This window comes from Brassica oleracea, chromosome C3, assembly GCF_000695525.1.
Source record: "Brassica oleracea var. oleracea cultivar TO1000 chromosome C3, BOL, whole genome shotgun sequence".
Classification (NCBI taxonomy): domain Eukaryota; kingdom Viridiplantae; phylum Streptophyta; class Magnoliopsida; order Brassicales; family Brassicaceae; genus Brassica; species Brassica oleracea.
This window is the reverse complement of record NC_027750.1, coordinates 27869945-27884122: the sequence shown is the minus strand read 5'-3', so window position 1 is coordinate 27884122 and position 14178 is coordinate 27869945. Positions and strand designations below refer to the sequence as shown.

Sequence of the window (14178 nt, the reverse complement as noted above, 5' to 3'; positions counted from 1 at the left end):
TTTCCAAGGATTTAGGGTTTACCCAAGGATTTAGGGTTTAGGATTTGAGTTTAGGGTTTAGTATTAGAGTTTAGGGTTTAGTGTTTTGTTGACAACATTTTTTTTTTTTAAATTCGTTTTTTATATATTATTTTTATTTATTTTTAATTTTTATTTTGAAAAAATAATATAATTTGCCAAGTTATTTGGTTTCCTTAATTAAAAGATACTAAATTTAAAATGATAATTTTCTATTGGTTGGTGAATCTAAAGGTTCACCCTAGGGGGTGAACCCAAGAATAACTCTAATTAAAATATGTATTACTGGCTGTTTTTCTTCTCTATATTCAGCAAGCACATACTTGACATGGTTAATACAGAATTGGCATTGTTTAACCTAACAATTATATTTTGCTGTCATCATCATAAGAGATATGGTATATTCAAAATGTAATAAATATAAATACTTTTCAAAAAAATAAAAGAAGCAAAGGAATTCAAAAGCACCACTCGTTGGACTTTTGTAGAAGATTGTGGACACGCCGCACGAGGCTTGAAAACCATATCTACAGAAGTCTACACCTAATTGATCAGTAACTTAGTATTAACATAAATCTAAATTAGAATATGAGATCGTGACTACTGCTTAGCTCCTTTTATTTATTTATTTATTTGACAAAGGATTTGCTTAGCTCCTCTTATTGCCACTTTGGTAAAAAAAAGTCGAGAGCAGAGAAAAAAAATGGAGAGCTTGCCGTGGTTTTATTATCTTAGGTGTCCGGCGCATTGCCGTCGGCACCTTGGGAGATTTTTTAGTTAATTTGTATCTTTTGTTATCTTGCATGGTTTTCTTTGTGTCCTCTCAAAACAGTTTATCCACCTGGATTTGTCATTCATGGAGTTTCAGATGTGGGGTTAGCTTGTTGTTCGTTTCCGGACTATGAAAAATCTGTTACCTTTTTCCTAGATCTGGTTTTGGCTTATCACTGTTCTTAGCGCGTTGGAGGCGCGTGGAAGCCTATGCCTGGGCTTGTTGTTATGGAGATGGTGGTTCTAGTTGCGGACTGCAGCGTTAGCTCTCTATGGTTTCTTTGTTTGGCTTGTGGTCCTTCATATACCAGTTTTTCCTACAGCTGCTCTCTTCTTCTTTTGTCGTGTCTCAGTTCCGGTAAAGAAGGTTCGAGAAGGTTCAATGGAGCTCGATAACTGTTTTTTCTGTGTGAAGTTGAGAGGATGTAACCCACTTAAGCTTTGTATGGCTCAGAAATAGTTCTAGTTAGTCTTGTATCAGCAACGGTTTCAGTTGTGGCGTCTTGGCGTGTTCGTGAGCAGAACAGGGTTAGCATCTTCGTTGTGATGAAGTTGGTTAAGTCACCTCTCCATTTCCTGTCGCGAAGAAGTCCTCGTCGCATCTTTCAATAAGGATCTTTCCCGGTTTGCTCACTACCCTCTTAATTCCTCAGTGGCTTCATCTTGGATGTTTGAAGCAATATAAAGAGGTCGAGGTGTGGGATCAACTGGATGAAGATGCAGGGGAGCGGTTTGTCCCGGGTGGTTCAGTTCTTTTGGTTCTAGGGTTCAGGGGTCAGTGTCGTGTGGGATCTGGCTCGGGTGTGATGCTAATTTGCGTGGTTCTGGCTCTTCATCGTGACTAGAGGTTCAGATGAGTTTAGGTCGTTTATGTCCTTCACGTCGCTTGCTCACTTGTCTGAATGTTGTTCTCCGCAAGTTATCCGGCTGTTTTAGGCTCCTTACTATTTATCTTTGGCCTTTGAACATTAATGTATGTGGGTGTAGAGGTATGATCTTGCTTTAATCTTTTAAGTTATCATTCAGTTTGTTGGTAGTTGCTTGTGTTTGGACTTAAGTTACCCTTGTATGGGTTCTAGTTCCGGAGATTTCACTTTGTTCCGGTTATGTATTTCATCATGTTCTAATATAAATCAGTTGACGGAAAAAGAAAAAAAAATAGCTCCTTTTATTGCAGCTCATTTTTAATCTCTTTTTAAGACCACCTCCAACGGAGGATGCAAACATGGGTTCTTAGAAAAAAAAGCAAAAAAAATAAATGAAAAAAGGTAAAAAAAGACAGAACCGCTGTCTAAAATGAGATTTGTGGAGCTGCTAAAAACCCCTAACGTGGCAGCTTGGTATAGGATAATAGTCTTACACAATCGTCCCTCTCTCTATCTCTCTCTGTGAATATCTATGGAGATTTCTGTAACAGGCCTATCGTCAATCGATAACGGAATCGGAAGCTGGGATCTCAAAACCGGAACGGAACAGCTCAGATTCAAGCAGTGCGCCTCTCCCGCTCACGGCCTCACCGCCGTCGGAGATAAATTCCTCGCCGCCTCTCAGCTCCGTAACGCTTCCGGTTCATCCGGCTCTATTTTCTTCTGGTCTTGGAACAAGGTTCTTCCTTTTCCTTATCCGACATAAACCCACTTTCTGTTTCTCTCTTTTGAGATTGAAAAAGATGTTCTTTTTTTTAATTGCTAGCGTCAAGCTGAAGTTAAGAGCTTCCCTTTGGAATCAATAATGGCTCTTGAAGCTAACATGGAAGGAACTTACATCGTTGGTGGTGGAGCCTCTGGAGATATCTTTCTTTGGGAGGTATAAAAGAGTAACAAATTCTAATGTTTTGATTTCACTTCTTGTGTGATGAAGCTTACTTGATAGTGTGTGTGAGATTAGGTTTCGAGTGGGAAACTTCTTAAGAAGTGGCACGGTCATTACCAATCAGTGACATGCTTGTTGTTCTCTGGAGACGATTCTTTGTTGGTCTCAGGGTCTAAAGATGGTTATGTTAGAGTATGGTCTCTTATAAGGTTAATTCTTTGCTTCTTTCTCTCTGATTTTAAGTACTTTATATTCTTATGCTTTGACTCTTGCTAGTTAGTTAGGTTGTTTGATGATATCCAGAGGCAGCAGCAAGGGAGCACTTTTTATGAACACGATTTTAATGAGCATACAACTTCTGTAACCGACATTGTCATAGACTATGGTGGCTGCAATGCTCTGCTAGTTACTGCTTCAGAAGATTGTACGTGCAAGGTACGCACTTGTTTGGAGGACTAGTAATCTATATGCATTTTGTTAACTTGCGATGAAAGTGTAAGCGATTTTTAAATGTCATGGCCTTTGGTTAGGTTTGGAGCCTGTCCAAGGGGAAACTGTTGAGAAACATCATCTTTCCTGCAGCCATCAATGCACTTGCGTTGAATTCCTACAAACATCATTTTTCTATGCTGGTAATAAAGATAGCAAAATTTATATCGGTGCCATGAATTCCTCAAGTGATTATGCGACACAAGCTCCTGGTTCAGTATCTGAACAAAGGTACCATCTACTTCTTTGAATGTATGATTATGTTGGAGTCATTTTCAACTCTACTATGGTTATGTTGTTTGAGCATTAGCTTGTAGTAGTTCTTGATCATTAGACGTTCTGAAATTATATTGAAAGATAATATTTTGTCAAATGGCGTTTGAAATTGAAATTGAGTATGGTTTTATTAATGCCAAATTTATCATCACAGCATCTTTGAATTTTCAAATTTATGTAAAATAATTACTTTAACAATAATATTTTGTTCTTTCCTTTTATGAAATCCTATAATTTATAAGTTTTGTAAAATTTGAATTTAATAATTCAACTTTAAAAAAAAAAAATTAAGAACCTCAAAGAGGTTCTCCCATTGGACTTTGACAAAACTAATTATATTAACAAGGGTTCTAAACTTTATAAAGTACACAATTAATAATTAAACTAATAATTAGAACCCATCAAGGGTTCTAACCAATGGACATGCTGTAATATATATACGTAGATATTGTCTGTTATACGCTGGACATGTAATAGTATCTTCGTTAAGTAGTTGATTATTTCTTGACAAAAAGAAAGTAATTTCTCATCTAGTTTATAAACAAACAAATACTTTCTCCGTTTCATTTTACTTGTCGTTCTAGATTTCGACACACAGATTAATAAAATATTTAAGTTTATCTATTTACTAGATAAAAACATCATTACCAATACACCTAACCAGATTTCAACCAATAGAAAAATAGATTAGAATAAAAAATTAATAAATTTTGCATTGAAATCATAAAACGACACTAATCTTGAAACAAATTTTTTTCTCTAAAACGACATCTAATTCGAAACGGAGGGAATATTGTCTTATTGCGTCATGGTCCAATTCAACTGCATAGATATGTCTATACTACTCTTGGGTGTTAACTTAAAAGTCAACGAATTTCTAATAAGGACACATTTGTTTTACTCCCTCCGTTTCATATTAAGTGTCATTTTAGAGAATTTTTTCGTTACAAAATAAGTGTTGTTTTCGATTTTCAATGCAAAATTTATTAATTTTATGCAAAATTTATTTTTTTATTGGTTGAAATATGGTTAGGTGCATAGGTAATAGTGTTTTTTGTAGGAAATGTACAAAATTAATTGTTTTTTTAATCTGTGTGCCGAAATCTAAAACGATGTTTATAATGAAACAGATGGGAGTATTAGTTTACAACATGCATTTAATGATAGATAAGATATATGATGTCTTTGTGATGCATTAATTGATACAAAAGAAAAATATTATCTTCCCTACTCCGCCTTTTAAGATTCTTTTGGAAATAGCTATTCTACAAGAAGTTTGTTTACGAGTATAGTATATCTGCTTGACAGTTCAAATAGTGAACATTTATGATTGCACGAACATAAATGTGTGTAAAATCACCTTGGAAATTAGAAAGTGGAAGTCAAAATCATATCATATGAGAGTCCAAATTGCCGAGCTGCGTAATGCTATATGGTCACACATGATGGCTGCCTTTACTGCTAAAACTTGGCCCACTTCACCATTTGCTGCTTCAATTATTGGTCCTTTTCTAACATTGATATGTTGAGGTAATATCATCGACTATTAATTAGTCTTTTTGACAAAACGCAAACACTAAAATAAGGTATAATATTGAAAACGTACGTTGTTTTATCGTTAAATAAAAGATGTATGTTCATATATTATTATATAAAGATGTTTCCCATAGATACATATTTCTTTATTTAAAGACATGATACATATATATACTATAAGTATCACAATGAGAAACAATCAGTACAGAAGAAAATTAATACTTGTAAACCATTTGTCAAAAAGAATAAGTAATAGTAGTAATGTGGACAAGAGAAAGCTTTTGACTACTAAATATATACTCCTTCCGTTTCGTTATGTAAGTAGTTTTGTTTAAAAGCGCGGGTATTAAGAAACTTTTAACTTTTTCTAAAGCAACAATAAAAACGTTTTTTTATTTATTACACAAATTATTTTTGTCTGCAACATTTAATTAGAGAGAGATTATTGTTAGTAATAAAATTAATAAAAAATAATACTAATAATATAGTGTCTTCGATTTCTTTGTCGGGATGAAGCTCTCCATTATCATAATGCATCTTGTTCAAGTCAAATGGCCGAGTGAACATCTGGAGGTTTGATTGTGTTTTCTTGATTTTTTTAACATTTTCTGTTTTGTTTTCTTTTCGACTTATTTCTTCATTTTGATCCATATTTTTATGAAGAAAAAATAGATCGAAAGCAAATCAAAAAGAAAAACCAATGGAGTAAGAGCATAAATATCAGTAGTTTTGTAAGTGTTTCTTAGCCTCGGGGGGTCCACAAAAAGTTTAAAAAACGGTCACAGAAGATGCAGGATAAAGATTGATTGTGATGAGTTTGGTGGACTGTTCGCGGGTTCCACCGACACGTGACGACCAGCGATTGGTATGTTTTTTATTTTTTTTTTTATTTAGACAAAAATGTGTAAAATAAAATAAAATTTGTTAAGAAACCTTTAGGGATAATCATGGTCTAAGATAACACTTACGGTGGTATTTATAGTGAATTTAGAAATAGATTTTTCTGTAACTAGTAGTAAATATTAGTTAATGTTGCTGGACTAACATTGTAAGTTGTGTTAAAAAAATTGAAAACTAACAACAAGGCCTTTAAGTTTTTAAGTGGAATATTGTATATTTATTGTTTTGGGTTCTGAAAACAATTTATACTGTGAAACAAATTTTTTTGCTAAAACTACTTACATAAACGGAAGGAAGGAGTTATATAGTAAGTTAAAAACCCGATGTTATCCTATGTAATATAATTGGCATCTTAAGTCTGTAGATGCAATTATTTAATTTTCACCCGTCCTCTTAAACAAAACATCTCGACAGTCTTATGAATTAATATTGCCACAGTTATGTATGTGTGCGATATAATTACACCTAAAGTACTAAGAATTACAGTAAGAATTTATTATTTCTATGGGAGCTACTGAACCATACTTTTAGTACCATGGAAAGGCTAGAGAGGATTTTCATATGGCAAATAGAAAAGATCAACGGGTTTAACCATAACCAAAACGCTCCTGGAGGCTGGAAATCTAGAAATATATTAAACGGGTGTCTGACAGATCAAGGAGATGACATGTATTTGATTTTTTTTTTTTAAACTATGACATGTATTTGATAGTACTTGATTTTGTTGTTAATTTGACTAAAAGAGTCTACAAGTTCAAGCAAGATATGTTTTGAAAATTCATAGTCTTCGTAATAGCGACTGCTCTCGTAAGCCAACGACTTCTCGACTGATGGTTTCTTGCAAGTATATCCATAAATATCATATATGAATACTATACCACAAAAAAAATTGCAGGAATCTTCTAGTATTGTTGTTAGTGATTAATTTACCTCTTATCATCTTGAAGAATCAAGACATGTGGTCTTGGACTGTTGTGTGTGTTGACCCGGCTTCTCTAATGAACATTTTTTTTTAACGAGCCTTAGTTTATAATTTATATGTTTCATACAAAATGTCACTTATATATTTTTCACACATATTAAAAAAATAATTGAAATGTATTTATATTTTCATTAATTATATATGTTAAACCAATATTATTTAAGATAAATAAATTTATTTATTAGATCAATTCATTTTATAATTAATATCCAGATGAAAGTAAGTATGAAATGCATTGAAATTTTAAAACAATGTTTTTTTATATAACAAAAAAAATTGCTAGATTGACACTATTCTAGAAACAAAAGGAATAGTACTTGATACACTTCGGCAATGAACACAATTTAATCAAATATATAATAATAAACTCATAAATGTTATCAGAATCCCAAATTACGCATAAAAAGTCATTAATTAATCAACTTACTTTAGTTAGAATCCCAAATTACGCATAAATATTTCATTAGGTAGTTTGTTTTCTGGTTTTATACGTGAAAAACATGCACACGTACGTGAATAGTCATCACATAAAGCTACAAAAGGATTCGAACAAGAGAACATGCGTTACACAAAACTAAGGTTTTACTTCCGCAAGACCGTATCTGATGGTTCACTTTATTTTTTACTCTAACATAAAGTAATTTTATAATAGTTTTGAGTTATATTCTAATGATACTCTATTTTTTACTCTAAAGATGGTCTACCGCCTTTGATTTTAGAATAAAAAATATGGTGAATTATTAGAGATGGTCTAACGCCTTCAATACAGGAAGTACTCTCAGAAGTCTCATTGTTGGATAAGCCTTGTCTCAACTTCAAAGCAAGGTACGCCGTACGCAGAATAAACACTACAATTTTTAAAAAAAAATATATATTAAATTAAATCGACTCATAAATGGGGATATGAACAGTACAGATCTGGTTCACCGGAATAAACATCGATCTCTAAGTTACACAGACAGAAAACATCGATCTACAAACAAAATCAACATAGACAGAAAACATCTATATTAAGGAAAATAGGAAACCAATACAGATTTCTTGGCCATAGATTTATTATATATCCAGGGCCATCGATCCGAATCTGTAAGCTGTGTAAACTGCGGCTATTGGTGATCTTACCCCAGATCGCACGAATATATTAGCTGCCCGCTGGTTGTTTTTCATTTATTTATTTAGACCAGTAGGTTACAGAAGGAAAATGGTTTTAAATTGAAATAAATAACACTATTTGAACCGTCTTTTATGTGTTCAATAGTTCGATCCTCAAGATCAACAAAGCTCACATGGACAACAAGTAGCCTTTTACAAGATTACCTTTAAAGCCCTCCTATATTTTTCAATGTGGTCGTCATTGTTGGTAGAGTAAATCCAAATAAGGTCAATATAAAATTGTACTGAATAATTACACATAAAAACGAAACTGATGCATTATCATTAGTTGCCGTTCCTCTACTGATATTTATGTTTTGTCTCTAACGAAAGATGCCAATGTGATGCATGTAACTTTAGGCAGGCAGTGTTCCCATTGTATCGGACAATTTTGCCCTTTCCAAGAGACTCGTCTTAATACAAAACGTCTATTTAAGACATAGCTCATTGCCACAAGTTGTTGGTATACTCAGTCCCCACAACTGTCTCTCTCACCCTCAACACTCTAAATGACAGGTTTCACGCCGGAAAACCAATCAGTCCCTTCGCCAGCACCGGCAACAAAACATGGGGATTCCACAAAACGTGTACCGGAGTTAGGTCCGCAGGCTAAACCAAAGAGGAACAAATATGCTTTCGCGTGTGCAATCTTAGCTTCCATGACTTCCATCCTCCTTGGTTATGGTTAGTTTTCTCGTTAGCCTCTTTTTTTGGTCAACGCAACAAAATAGCAGATCACCGCTAATTATACAATCACCATATTCTTTAAAGCCGGCACACATTTTTAACTATCAGGATGTTGTTAGCAACACAATCATTTATGGATGTTGACATCTGATTCATATAATTCCAATACATTTACTTTTGTTTAGATGTGTGACTATGTGTACATCTCGTTTGTCAGTTGATAATCATTTTTTGTAATATATAGATATAGGAGTGATGAGTGGAGCAATGATTTATATCAAGAGAGATCTGAAGATTAGTGATCTTCAAATCGGTATTCTCGCCGGAATCCTTAACATTTATTCACTCCTTGGATCTTGCGCCGCTGGTAGAACATCTGACTGGATTGGTCGGCGTTACACAATCGTGTTGGCCGGAGCTATATTCTTCGCCGGAGCACTCCTCATGGGATTCGCCCCTAACTACGCTTTTCTCATGTTCGGGAGGTTTGTCGCCGGTATAGGGGTTGGTTATGCCCTCATGATCGCACCTGTCTATACCGCCGAAGTCTCTCCGGCGTCTTCTCGCGGCTTCCTCACCTCTTTCCCTGAGGTATATATATTTTAATGAAATTAATATTAAAAATTTCTCAAGTTGCTAAATGAAGATTAATTTTCTGGAAGCCTAACGCGTAACAAAATTATAATCAGATTCATTGGAGTGAGTAATTTCCTGTAATTTTTATGAAAACAATTATAAATGACCTCTTATTTTTATAGGATTATCTTATAACTTACTCAATGTTTGCAAAATGATCCTAGACCATGGACGATAAAAAAAAATCTTTTTTTTCCCTAGAAGTATGTACTTTAGCAGAAAAATCCTTTTAACAATGATTACCTGTAAACAAAATTCAGAAAAAGCGTTGTTAAATGTATTTTTGATCTTAGTATATATCTTTTACATTTAGTGGTTTTTGTAACAAAATATAAATAAATATATAACGATTTAGCCAAAATATAGTTATTTTGGTAGGTTTGGTGCATGTTTTAGTTTTTAGTTCTGGTCTAAAATTTAAGTTACTTAGCAGAAAATCATTTTAATTTACTAGTAAACAAAAATTCAGAGCATAATGTCAAATGTATTTTTCAGTAGTCGACCAAAAGTAGTTTTTTTTGTAAAAAAAAAATATTAAAAACAAACATCATTATCAACAAATCGTTGACTTTCGTTCATCATCTTTATAACGTTTAGGCCAAAATATAGATAGTTTGGTAGGTTTGGTCCATGTTTTCAAAAGAGGTTATGACAAATTTAATTAATTTATAAAAAAGACAATAATATCTGACGTGACGGAATGGTTTTGCTGACGTGTACAGGTGTTCATCAACGCGGGAATAATGCTCGGTTACGTATCAAACCTCGCCTTCTCAAAGTTCCCTCTGAAGCTCGGCTGGCGATTCATGCTCGGCATCGGAGCCATACCTTCCGTCATACTCGCCATCGGCGTCCTCGCCATGCCCGAATCGCCGCGGTGGCTCGTCATGCAAGGCCGCCTCGGCGAAGCCAAACGCGTCCTCGACAAAACCTCCGACTCCCCCGCCGAAGCTTCCCTCCGCCTCGAAGACATCAAAGAAGCCGCCGGGATCCCCGCGGACTGCCACGACGACGTCGTCCAGGTCTCGAGGAGGAACAGCCACGGGGAAGGAGTGTGGAAAGAGCTCCTCCTCCGCCCCACTCCCGCCGTGCGCCGCGTCATGATCGCCGCCATCGGGATCCACTTCTTCCAGCAGGCTTCCGGCATCGACGCGGTGGTTCTCTTCTCGCCGAGGATTTTCAAAACCGCGGGGCTCGAAACGGATCACGAGCAGCTTCTCGCGACCGTAGCGGTAGGAGTCGTTAAAACATCGTTCATATTAGTTGCTACTTTCTTACTAGACCGTGTCGGAAGACGACCGTTGCTTCTAACTAGTGTCGGAGGGATGGTGCTGTCTTTAGCGGTTTTAGGGACCTCTCTGACGGTTATAAACCAGTCGGATAAGAAAGTGATGTGGGCCGTGGTGTTGAGCATCGCGACTGTGATGACTTACGTGGCCACGTTTTCTATCGGAGCTGGGCCTATCACGTGGGTTTACAGCTCGGAGATATTCCCGTTGAGGCTGAGGTCTCAGGGGTCGAGTATGGGAGTGGTGGTGAACAGAGTGACGAGCGGTGTGATATCGATGACGTTTTTGCCGATGTCGAAAGGGATGACTACCGGAGGAGCGTTTTATTTGTTCGGTGGGATTGCGACGGTGGCTTGGGTGTTTTTCTATACGTTCTTGCCGGAGACGCAAGGGAGGATGCTTGAGGATATGGATGAGCTTTTTAGTGGGTTTAGGTGGAGAGACTCCAAGAACAAGAACTCCAGTTCGAATCCTGAGGTTGAGATTGGATTAAACAAGCAGTGAGTTTTTCTTTTAATAGGATTTGGATGGGAATTTGGCATACCAAAGTTGTATAAATTTGATCAGATATGTTACTTGAATGAAATAATATGTTTTCTTTATAAACCCACAAAGTTACTCATGTTTTATGATATCAATTGTTCTTAGATAAAAGAATTGAAAATATTGTTTAATACACAAATTGGATATAATTCAAACAATTATCAAAAACATTATAAACTGAAATTAATTATGCAATATCAAATCAATATAAAGTTGCTTAGAAAATGTGAAATAGTTTAAATTTTAAAACAAACACACATTTAAAATAACTTTTTATATAATGAAAAAGAAGGAACACTGATCAAGTAGTCCATGGATTTGAAGGGTTCTTTTTTTCACCCAAAAGAACAAATTTACAGCATGTAATAAACTTTAGAGATAGCTGGTGAAGAGAGGTAATGGGAGAGACCAAAACACACTGTTGAAATCAAAAGCATTCTTCTCGGAGAGAGAGAGAAACCCATTTAGCATTCACACCCTGAAGATCTCGGTTGATTGCTTGTCCCCACATCGATTGTGTCTGGCAAGTATCTGAAAAGACGAAAGAGAAACATTGAGACCAAACTCGCGAAGATGTATAGAGAGTCTGAACTGTTTTGAAACTTACAGCTCTTCCTCTTCTCCGGTCTTCAGAGCGTTCTTGGCAATGCATTGGAAAGCTTCCTCAACATTGGTGCCTTCCTTAGCAGAGGTCTCAAAGTAGGGAATGTTTCCCTTTGAAGCACACCAAGCTTTAGCCTTCTTCTCTGAAACCTGTGCGTCATCAATGTGTGGAAGTTGATGTTACATCTCAATGGAAAATTAAGTAGGCTTATCATCATACATAATACATACCACTCTGCTGTTTCCACCATCCACGTCGACCTTGTTTCCGATAAGAACAAAGGGAAAATTCTCTGGATCAGATGGACTCGCCTGTAAAGGGACAGTTAAACTCTGAGTTAATGCTTTGCCTAGTATGAGGGGTGAGAACCAGGTTGAGGTTTTGGAACCTGGATGAGAAACTCTTCTCGCCAGTTGTTGAGGTTTTCAAATGATTTCATGGAGTTGACATCATATACAAGAACACAACAATCAGCACCCCGGTAGAAAGCTACGCCAAGGCTCTGGAACCTTTCCTGTCCAGCTGTATCCCAGATCTGTAAAAACCCACAGAAAAGACAGAAACAAGTGAGAGATTTGTTGAGGGTAAGCTCCCACAAATGTGAATGCCTGACCAACAACTTAGAGCTATCCTTGTTTGTTTTTTTATCATGGGAGATACTTATCAAGAAGAGCTATTAAGCTAACAACGTAAAAAAATGGCTGACACTAACATAAAACTAAACTAACAAGGTAGTCAATAAGCGTTTTCTAAGCTTAACCTCAAGTCATAGTCACAAACTCTCTATTGAATACAAATACAGCACCATTACGTTGAGCTTACTTAAACAAGAAAAGAAGTAGTTAACTGATAGCGAGAGTAGACTAGTAAGAACCTGTAAAGTGAAAAGGCGATCTTCAAAGTGGACTTCCTTAGTCAAGAAGTCAGCTCCAATGGTGGCCTTGTACTGGTTGCTGAACTTTTTATTAACATATCTAAAAAAGTTTATCGTGTTAAGCCCAAAAACAAAAAGCGTAAACTAAAAGTTCTTACATATATATATATATATATATATGTATAAAACTAGTACAACATATAATTGTTAGTGATTACTCCACTCAAGCAAAAGAAGGATACTGATTCATCAAAGAGGTTTTCCCCACCCTGCAAAATAACACAAGTGAAAGGAGTCAAGACAGATCAAGCCTAGGATCATAAGAGTTTTGAACTAGATGTTGTTGGAGAAGAAGCAAGCAAGCAAGAATCAAACACATGATATTAAGCTAAAGACAATCTATAGACTAAAATCGTGTTAAAGCAAAGTCAAGTAGCCAGAGACTAGGGGGGGGGTCAAGTCAAGTTCTAAAATTTAGCAAAAGAAAGTAACAGGCAGCCTTTTTGTGATATTTTGATCAACAACAACAATACAATACATATGTAAAACCTCCATACTCAGCAGCCAAACTAAGAGATGCACCGACCATATCTAAACCGGAGGAAAGGAATTAGTTAAAATCCTGCTTAAATCTCAAATCCCTAGACATAACAATTACTCATCCGAACAAATCAATACATTTAAAAAGAGAGGGTTTTTGGAGATGGCTAACCCGCTATCGCCGAGGATGATGACTTTGAGGAGAGTGCGTCTACGGGAAGGCATCTGAATCGCAAATAGATTAACGGAGAGATTCTGCTGTTTTCTTCGCTCTGTGTCCCCCTGAAGCTGTTCCTGATCTGTATCGTAATTCCTTAAGGCGACTATTATTTTGTATAAACACATAATATCCTTCCTCTTATTTTCAATACATGTGCTGTTTGTTAAATATATTATGATTCTTTTGGTCAGAAAGCTCTCGTAGCTCAGTTGGTTAGAGCACCCGTTTAGTAAGCGGGAGGTCTTGAGTTCGACTCTCAACGAGAGCAATACATGATGATACATCTCTTTTTTTATTGTTCCCCTTTTTGTGTTCCTTCTTTGTAAAACAATCAATTCATCTCTTCTTTTTTTTCTTAAACACTAATTATACTAACAAAGAAGATTACAAGGGGAAGAATTCATTTTGGAATACATAAGCCGGCATCTCTTACAAACCTCTGGAGACGAAAGCTCCAAGATCGGAGAGATTTAGTCCTAAACACTGGAAGACTAAAACCAAGAACATTAATCAACCTTATTACTAAACCGATCTAAACTAGAAGAAGTGAGGAACAAAACAAAAGAACTTTTACAAAACAGAGAATAATAAAGCATGAAGACTTCAACTGAGCACTTTTGAACCAGACAACGCGAGGATGCTATCCATAGCTAAAATCTCTGGCTTGCGACTCCTAATAGCCTATGCGATTTAGAGACCAAAGCTTCAAGATCCAGGAGACATAACAACTCAAGGTCATAAGTACGATGGCGGTGGAGATAGACCCGAGACGCCATATTGAAGCTTGACGGGATAGAAGAACTCGATCAAATCTTTTAGTAAATGACAAGGAGCGATACAACTAATAAA

General features: G+C 36.0%; 2 protein-coding genes, 1 non-coding gene and 1 pseudogene across 3 annotated transcripts; 3 read left to right on the top strand and 1 right to left on the bottom strand.

Annotated features, from left to right (window-relative positions):
• Nucleotides 1-2037: 2037 nt before the first annotated feature.
• On the top strand, nt 2038-5475 carry LOC106336150 (annotated as a pseudogene).
• Nucleotides 5476-8385: 2910 nt separating this feature from the next.
• LOC106328525 (polyol transporter 5) lies at nt 8386-11154 on the top strand. Its single transcript, XM_013766982.1, has 3 exons — nt 8386-8620; nt 8868-9214; nt 9982-11154. The coding sequence occupies exons 1-3, from the start codon at nt 8446-8448 to the stop codon at nt 11050-11052; spliced, it is 1593 nt and encodes a 530-aa protein (XP_013622436.1). The 5' UTR covers nt 8386-8445; the 3' UTR covers nt 11053-11154.
• Nucleotides 11155-11349: 195 nt separating this feature from the next.
• Nucleotides 11350-13454, bottom strand: LOC106331425 (ras-related protein RABG3f-like). Its single transcript, XM_013769779.1, has 7 exons — nt 13282-13454; nt 12812-12838; nt 12570-12669; nt 12084-12230; nt 11926-12006; nt 11699-11844; nt 11350-11622 (listed from the first exon to the last, which is right to left on the bottom strand). The coding sequence occupies exons 1-7, from the start codon at nt 13452-13454 to the stop codon at nt 11556-11558; spliced, it is 741 nt and encodes a 246-aa protein (XP_013625233.1). The 3' UTR covers nt 11350-11555.
• A 69-nt stretch (nt 13455-13523) lies between these two features.
• TRNAT-AGU lies at nt 13524-13597 on the top strand. The gene has a single exon. It is a non-coding gene; the product is annotated as a tRNA-Thr (tRNA).
• The last annotated feature ends 581 nt before the right edge of the window (nt 13598-14178 follow it).

Excerpts from the sequence above, each read along its gene's own strand:
- LOC106328525 (XM_013766982.1), top strand. The coding sequence starts at position 8,446 with ATGACAGGTTTCACGCCGGAAAACCAATCAGTCCCTTCGCCAGCACCG. Across the intron at positions 8,621-8,867 it reads TTCCATCCTCCTTGGTTATG|ATATAGGAGTGATGAGTGGA; the intron begins GTTAGTTTTCTC and ends TGTAATATATAG. Across the intron at positions 9,215-9,981 it reads TCCTCACCTCTTTCCCTGAG|GTGTTCATCAACGCGGGAAT; the intron begins GTATATATATTT and ends TGACGTGTACAG.
- LOC106331425 (XM_013769779.1), bottom strand. The coding sequence starts at position 13,454 with ATGTGTTTATACAAAATAATAGTCGCCTTAAGGAATTACGATACAGAT. Across the intron at positions 12,231-12,569 it reads ATCGCCTTTTCACTTTACAG|ATCTGGGATACAGCTGGACA; the intron begins GTTCTTACTAGT and ends GGGTTTTTACAG. Across the intron at positions 11,845-11,925 it reads ATGGTGGAAACAGCAGAGTG|GTTTCAGAGAAGAAGGCTAA; the intron begins GTATGTATTATG and ends GATGACGCACAG.